General features: G+C 53.1%; 1 protein-coding gene across 1 annotated transcript; it reads right to left on the bottom strand.

The window, feature by feature from the left end:
- Positions 1–276: 276 nt before the first annotated feature.
- CCDC42 (coiled-coil domain containing 42) lies at positions 277–5,954 on the bottom strand. The gene is made up of 6 exons (XM_052687921.1): positions 5,200–5,954; positions 4,569–4,884; positions 3,922–4,119; positions 3,024–3,233; positions 2,530–2,688; positions 277–2,158 (listed from the first exon to the last, which is right to left on the bottom strand). Exons 1-6 carry the CDS (start codon positions 5,286–5,288, stop codon positions 2,087–2,089), a joined length of 1,044 nt encoding a protein of 347 aa, XP_052543881.1. The 5' UTR covers positions 5,289–5,954; the 3' UTR covers positions 277–2,086.
- Between the last annotated feature and the right edge of the window lie 2,179 nt (positions 5,955–8,133).

Below are 8,133 nucleotides of genomic sequence, written 5' to 3'. Positions count from 1 at the left end.
GCAGCAGTGTGAGTCACATTGCTTTTGCTTCACCCACCACCACAAGGCAGACGGGGTCGGTAGGCAGCACTGCAGTCATTGTGATGCTCAGGGAAACACCTTGCTCTCACACTTTCCCACCTGGACGCCTCCTGCGTCACCCCCCTGTCCTTACAGTTTGGTTGGCATTAGGCTCAGCTCTGTCCCCCCACCCTGCTCATGCCAAAGCCATCCGGCAGGGCTCTGGGAATAACTCTTTTCCCTTCTGGAGATGCACAGCTGCTGGTTTCTCCTTCCAGTAGCCTGTTTGCAGTGGACAGCCTGACCCTGAGACTCTCCAAGGTCTTTCCATAATTACCTCATGCAGGCTCAGGGCTGCAGCCCCCATTTCCCTGGGCACAACCACCCCGTTCCCATCAGCCCCCAGCAGCTGCCACTGATGTTGAAGATGGTGAGGGGGTGGCCATGGGTGGAAGAAGAGAGGACAGCTGAGTCACCTCTCAGGGTGGGTATAAATGCTCCTGGTCCTTTTGGATGCATCTCTGCAGAGAGGAGATGCAAGGACACAAACACACAACCTCATCTCTGCTGGGATGAGTCATGAGATGACTTTTTCAGCAGCTTTTTCTATCGTCACCAGTGCCTCTACAAGACATTTACCAACCTCTGGTACCCCTGAGGACCTCACCAAGATGTGCTCTCTCCTGCAATTCTCTCTCCCTTCTGCTGCTGCTGTTTGGTCTCACTGGAAAGCAGAGCCCAGGATGCAAGGCAGTGCAAGATAGGAAGATGCGATGGGGGAAGGGCTCTCAGATCCTGGCATGGAGAGCTGCTGCCCAAGGAGTTTCCAGCAAAGACGCATGAGACTCAGCGTGGGAGTTTTGGTCTTTGCCTTGCAGGAAAGCCAGTGCATGGCCTTATAACTGATTCTCATCTTGACCTGCCAGCTGGACTTTCTACCTTGATCTTGGAGTTGCACATAGCCTGGCCATCACTCATGAACCTCAGCCATGAACCTCTCCTTGGTGGCATACCATGGGGCAGCCGCCTCAAGGAGCAGCCCACCCCTGCTCCTCCTTGACAGTCACAATCCCCATTCTACAGAAGGAACATAATGAAATCATTAAAGTGTGGGCACATGGTGGCTGCATAAAGTTGCAACATCTTTTACTTTTCCTTGCCAGCTGGAATGCGGAATGCCACTCACCTCCCACTGCTCTGGTGATCTATTCAGAAGAACACAGGGCCTGTCTTGGCCCACACAGCATTAACACGTCAAGGTTTCAGAAAGAAATGAGCTCTCTTTTCACACACAGTAGCTGAGGAGCAATTACTGCCCTTGCCTCTGCAATTGAGTTTTTCACTGTTGTGTTTCCTTCTGCGCTTGCATCGCACCGAGATGCTGCATAGGGTGATGTTCTGCTGCTGAGACCTGAAATCCAGTGTGAAAGTAGTCCTCTGTTTCTGTATTCATCATGTTAGGACTCACAGTGAACAAGCAAATGCTTGCTGCGATTCATTCAGCTGGTTCATCCTTTACCTGTCAACACTTCTCCTAACAGCAGCAGAGGGATGGGTTTGGGTACGCAGTGAGTGGCTGCGTAGGGAAATCCACATTCCCATAGGCACTGGGTGTGGTGATGCAGGAAAATCTCTGAAGCTCTCTGGAAGGACAGTCCTCCCTCCTTTGTGATGTTCCTGTTGAATACCTCAGCTTAAACTGAGTGGTACGTCCAGGTGTGGACGTGAACCCCTATCTGAGCCTATATCCTGGGATGCTGTACTCTGCAACCAGCATCCCATCTGCCAGAGAAGGCACTGCTTGGATGAAGCTGTGGGATGGTGCTGTTCCAATGGTTCCAACCACCCCAAGAAACAGATCCATCTTAAAACATATTGTTTTTAATAGTGTGAGAAGGTGCGAGTGACAGTGCAGGAGAGAAGGGCAAGAAAGGTATGAAACTTCACTGACATAACCTATAGTAAAGTCTACAGCATCTGTGGGGCTCTCTGTCCTTTTCTCACCCTTCCCACACTGCTGGGCTTTTGCTGGCAGACCAGGTCAAGTTTGGCATCTTCCTCGCAGCCCCATAGGCATAACTGCATGCTAACGGCTCTGTATGCTCTTTCTTTTCACTTCCATTAAGATGTCCATGAGGTCTTGGATAAACTGTTGAATCTAGGGTAGGGAAGAGAGATGGTAGAGCTCAGAGTGCTGGGGAATGTGCCTCACGGTAGGGATGGGAGCAAGAGGCAGGGGGGAACTTATTGGCCCTTTAGGAAGACAAGGGGTCAATGAATCCAGACCTTGGCCATGGGCTGACCCGCACATCCTGTCCTAACCTGCCAGCCTCCCACCCCTTGTCACCCTGCAGCAGGGACCCACACCCAGGTTTTCCTGATGTCTTCTGTCCAAGAGAGGACTCAGGTGAAAACGTTGGTATCTGCTGGGCATCTTGGTTTCCCTGGGCTCTCCCCTCCCTTTGGGCAGCTGAGGGTCATTACTGCTCCTCTTTCTGGGCAGGGAGAAGTGGTCTGGCTTGGCCCTACCACGCTCAGCTGTGTGTAGCTGTCATCCACTGGCACATTCAGGCTTCTTTTCATCTGCTTGCTCACGTGCTGGAAGAGGCCAAGGATGGCCATCTTGATGGTCCCCAGCTCCTGGCTTTTCTTGGCAGCTGTTTTCTGCATGTCAGCCCAGAGACACTCCTGAGAGGAGAGGAGACAGGCAGCATGTGGACATGACCCAGCAAAGATGCTGCCTTAGCACTAGAGACCCTGATTTGGAGAGATTAATTTCCACAGTCGACTGGTTTTCTGAGAAGATCACGTGCTTGCTGGAGGTGGTCCAGCTTGGCATGTTTTCACGTTTCTCATCTCTCCGCTGGCTCCTGCAGCCCTCGCTCTGGTGGGTTTCACCCCATTTGTGACCTCTGGGAACTGGGAATCCTGCTGCCACCCTCCCACTCTCCCGTTCTGCCTGATGGGACTCAACTCATTCCAGGCCTGGGAGGTCTTCCCCTGCCTGCCCCATCTTTCCTCACCCTGGTGAGAACATCCCTTTGAGCCTGATGAGAACGCAGTTGAAGCTGATCCAGGTCACTGTTGTACTGCAGGCTCTCATCTTCATCATGCTGGCTGAGTTCCTTGGCTTTCTGCTTTGCTTCCTTAAGCCCACGTTCTGCTTGCAGCAGGGCCTTGCGCATCCTCACTAACCTCTTGTAGTGCCAAATGATTGCCTGGATCTCTTCAAACTGCAGCACAGTGGGGTTAGTAATCCCAGCCCTCCATCATAATGGTAAGTCTTGCACTGTTCATGAGGTGCAGCACCTGCCCCAGTTGGAATGTCTTCCCTCTATTATGGACTGCCAGCCAAGTTGGGCTGTGAGCAGTGCCTCATCCCTGGTAACTTCTTGTTGTGCTCTTCCCAGAGCTGCCATAAGCAAGGTGAGGCACGGCGCCTCTTCTCCAAGGGGGCAGCGCTCCGATAAAAGCACAAATGCAACTGCCTGTGCTGATCTACCTGGACCTGGGAGGGGGCCACTGGCATCCCAGGAGGAGTGATGCATGGAATAATTCCCAGGCTTCCTTGAAAGGATACAGCCTGGGTTCCCATCTCCAGACAGCATTTTACTCCTCCCACACCATCAGTGTGATATGAAGCAGTGACTCAAAGTGTTCCCCATTCCACTCATCCCTGTGCCTTTTCCCTTTTTAATAGTTTTCCTTTAGTTTTCCCAAGCCTTCCCCTCCTTTTCTGGTTCTCTTCCTTTAACTCTGATTCCCCTGGCTCATCCTGGTTACAGGGAACCTTTTCTCATCCCATCTGAGGCCTCTGGGCTTGACCAAATGCTATGATTTTCCTGGATGTACCTTATCTTCTCCAGGTTTAATGCCCAAGTAAGGCCCTCCCTGAGGCCATGAGCTGCCTTCCACACTCACCTGTGAGACCTTCACCACATCCTCCAGATAGGTTTCAAAGATAGAGTAGTTCTGCACTCTGTCACTGAGTTTCTGGTGCTTAATTTTCAGGGCTTCCAGTGCCTTCTTAGCTCTCAAGAGCTCACTCTCTTTTTGCATCTTCACCTTCCTTTCTTTGCCAGCTTTTTTTAGAGCTTGGATTCGCATCTTATCATTTTCCTGTCAGTGTTTCCCCATCAAGACACACACATATATATGCACACAGGGAAAAGAAAGCAAGAGAAGGAACTGTGTCATGCAGAAGTGATCTTTCCCCTGGAACACATTTCCTTTCTGCGTAATCAGGCCATCTCATTAGCACCAGCACTTTGCTCTTGGAGACAAGCCTCTAGGATGGCACTTTGCTTTTCAATCAGTGGGGACAGTATGAGCCCCTCTGGGGGTTGCCTGGAGCCCTTGGGGTTCACAGTGGGGCAGGATGAGCTGGGTGCTGCACTGGCCCTCCCAGGGCCTTCTGTGTCTGGTACAAAGCTGCGAAGGCAGCTCAGGGCTTAAGGGAGATCCATGCAGAGAGGAGTTCCCTCTGCAGTCCTTCTTCCCAGGGGAGGGGAGGAGTTGGCCGTGCATCTCAGCGTTGTGTCGGATGGGCGGAGGAGGGGCAGCTGTACCTTTAGGGTCCTCTCAGATTTCTTCATGTGAGCCTTCAGCTCGGCCTCCTTGGCCCGGAGCTCCTTCCACTTGCAGGTGATGTCCTGCATCCTCACCCTGAAGGCCTGGAAGCACAGAGGGGACAAGGCTTGGCTGTCCATGCTCACTGCCACCCTCCAAAAAGCCGTGGGCCATCCCAGCCGTGACCAGAGCCCTTCCACCTTTCTCACCTCTTCCTTATCCTCCAGAACCCGTTGCATCTCTTGGGCTTCTTTCTTCTTCTCCTGGAGGCGAATAAATGGAGACAGAGAGTCCTCCTCGGTCAGTTTGAGTTTCCTGCCACAGAAGCATTCAGTGCGGTGACTGGCTGGGCTCAGCACCTTGGCAGGATGCTGGCTTGCTCTGCCCCATCACCCCGCCCAGGACCTGTCTCAGAGCTGGTCCAACAGCACGAGTCTCCCAGAACCGGGGTGGAAAGCTCTACGGAGGGGATCCCATGGAGACAGTGAGGAGGGGTTGCAGGGCTGGGGAAGGGAGGTGCAAGGAGAGGCTGAAGTGGTGGAGGTAAGGAGATGAGTGGGGGAGATAAGGGACGGGAGCTTGCAGGGGTGGAGGAAACAAGCGGATGGAGGGAGTGGAGGAGCTCCCTACTTGAGCAAGAGCAGCAGATTCTGCCTGTATTGCATGCTGAAATAGCCTGAGAGGTCCTCACTGTCCACAGTGGCCATTGCTTCAGCCATTGCGTGGCCCAGAGAGTTCAGGTCTTCCTGGTGCAGCTGCTGCCCTGTTACCCTAGGAGCTGCCCTTCCAGCCCACGGCTCAGCAGTGCAGAGGAGAAATGCTCAGGAAGGGCTGTATTCCTGAGAGCCTCCTGCTTCTACTTTCTTGGGGCATTCTATGCCCTGGTTGTGCCTACTGCTGCTGTTGGTGGTTGGTTGGCATGGAACAGGTTCCAAGGCAGTTAGAAGATGCTCAGGCAGTTGTCTAGAGACCAAAGCGGTGTGATACCCCACATCCTCATGGAAGGGACTGCAGAGTGCATGTGGGCCCTGCCCCCTCTGCAGTCTGTGCTGTGCCCAGCTCCCTGCAGTGCTGGGCTGCCAGAAGGGCTCTGCTGCCCCATGGGCTTGGGACGGTGCCCAGTGATGACACACTGCTCCCAAAGGTCCCCCACTCACAGATAGCACTGACCTCCAGGTCTGCTCCTTCCACAAAACATTTCACCCTCTATGTTTGCCAAGGGCAACCTCTGCCTTCCTCAGCCCTAATGTGCAAGATCCATCTGCAGGCTACTGCATGTGAAATGCCCCTGCTCTGGTGGTGAGACTCTCTGCAGGGAGAAGTCTTCATTTTGGTTACAACTCTGACCTGTATCAGGGAAATTACTTTCAGGCAAACATCACCCTGTGCTCATTATGAACCAGCAAGCCGGGGAAAGGCTGCCAGCTCTGTCTGCTTTAAGCAGCAGGAAGATATATGGTGCAGGTGGGGACCATTAGTTATGCGAGAGATGCTTCATTTAGAAACAAATGACCAAGGCAAAGCCAGGGATGCATTTGGCTTTTATTATGGAGGTTAAAATCAGCCACAGGTGTCTTCCCTGTGGACAGCACTGAGCCATTCCCATATCAACAGGTCAGGCAGACACCAGCTGGGCTTCTGGGGGAATGCAATCATTTTAGGGGAGAGCAGAGCAGCCTGAGGTGGCTGCTGGGTGCTGGGATCAGCAGCTCAGGCAGTTAAAGTTCTTTACCTCTATGAATAATTGGAGGCAGGCATTTCCAAGGGGAAACACTGGCTGGCTTCCCAGTCCCGCTGAGAATTCCCCGCCACACGACACGGCCATACAAATGATAGGCAGGCTGTGGGGAGCAGGCGGTGCCATCAGCTGCCTTCCTGCTCCCAAGGCACGTCTGCCACCAGGGCTGCTCCTCTGCCTTGGCCTCTACAGTATTTCATTGCTCCCTTGGGGCTGCAATGCCCATCCATTGGGCAGTCCATGGAGTTTTTGCTCACCACTCACTGTTGTTTCAGAGGAAGCACGCAGATCCCATTCAGAAGATGCTGGTCCATCCATGCCTGTGGTCCAAGAGCTGTGATGGACAACGCCATGCCCTGTCCTGGTAGGTCCTCTCAAACCTGGAACAGTATCGTAGCTGTGGTGGAAGTGCCCTCAGATGGCTTTTTTTCTTTTTTAATGTCCCTAATCACTGTTTGCTGCTTTTATCCTCTCACCAAGGTTTTATCTTTGACAAATGCTTTCCTCCTCAATAGACTATGCATTAAAAGAGTTTCTTCCTATCATGCTCTCCATAGCAACTGCATCAGCCTGCCATGAATAAATTACCTATGACTTGACATCTCTTATTAGAACGTAGAAAATGCCATATCTGAGTCACAGCAGCCCAGCAGAAAGCTTTTCTGCTCATCCCTCAGGTTCATCCCCCACCTTTCCACTCTTTGAAGGAAGCTACTTCTTTTCCTTTTAAATCCCCTGTACTCCCAAGGTCCCTGGAGCTGAAGGCGGACGGAACGCTGACGCAGCCTTTCCCTTCTGGCCTGCAGAATAACCAGGTATAAAACACTGCTGGTGAATCTCCTGTAGATGTGGGTTTGCCTGGAGCCCTGCGGAGGTCCCAGCGCTGCTCTGTAGGCTGCTCAGCCCGAAGTACCCCCGATTTGCCTAAAAAAACTGGATTTTCCCTGGGATGGTGTGGCCACAGCCCAGGAGAGGGAGCACTTAGGAAACAAGTGTGCAGTCGCTGCGCAGCCCGTCCTGCCTTACCGTCGCCTTAGCAGAACTCCACGAAGCGTTCCTGTGCATGCAGCAGATGTGGGAGGAATCTGCTGATCCATGAGGGGAGGGGATGGGGGGACCCCAAGTCACCACTCCACACTGTGCTCCTCTGCTGCCTGCTCTGCATTGCCCAGCACTGCATTAACCCCAGGAGCTGAGGCTATAGGAGGTGCCCATCAGTGCCTCTTCCACTCTGCAGGGCGGTTCTCCATCTCCAGGGTTCCCCAGCACTGGTTTGTCCCAAGTCCTCTACTGCACCCTGACCTGGAGGTACCTGGGGGCTGCTGCAAGGAGCAGGCAGAGCTGAGAGGTGGTTCCCTGTCTCCCTGTTACCTCTCTGTGTGTTTCTATCTGTTGTTTCTGCCTGCTTTACCCACTTGTGTCCATCTGGGCTTTTGGCTTCCCTGCATGTCACATCCCTGCACTGCCACGTTGGGTTTCTGCACACATCAGGCTATGGTGATTTGCCCAGCTTCTCTCTTGCAGTGTTATCTCTATCCTCATTGAGCAGGTTTGCCAAAATTGCCCCGGAATGAAATTGCATCTGGGTGTGTAGGCTTCACAGGAGGGGGCTGCCCCGCACCTGCTGCCCCTGCTGCTCCTTCCCATCCTGCTGTTCAGCAGAAGGGTGTCTGCAAATGGCAGTGACGCCTGGAGATGGGGAGGATTTGCTTCCAAAGAGCAGCAGCCCAGGTGTTCGGGTGAAGAAGGCAAAAAGGGAATGTGCTTTCCTATTGCAGGAGTCCAATTCAACACAGGTGTCTGGGGAGGCTTCCATTTTAAGACCT

The sequence above is a fragment of the Tympanuchus pallidicinctus genome, unplaced genomic scaffold (genome assembly GCF_026119805.1).
Source record: "Tympanuchus pallidicinctus isolate F22 unplaced genomic scaffold, pur_lepc_1.0 scaffold23, whole genome shotgun sequence".
Taxonomy (NCBI): domain Eukaryota; kingdom Metazoa; phylum Chordata; class Aves; order Galliformes; family Phasianidae; genus Tympanuchus; species Tympanuchus pallidicinctus.
This window is presented reverse-complemented; position numbering and strand designations above follow the sequence as displayed.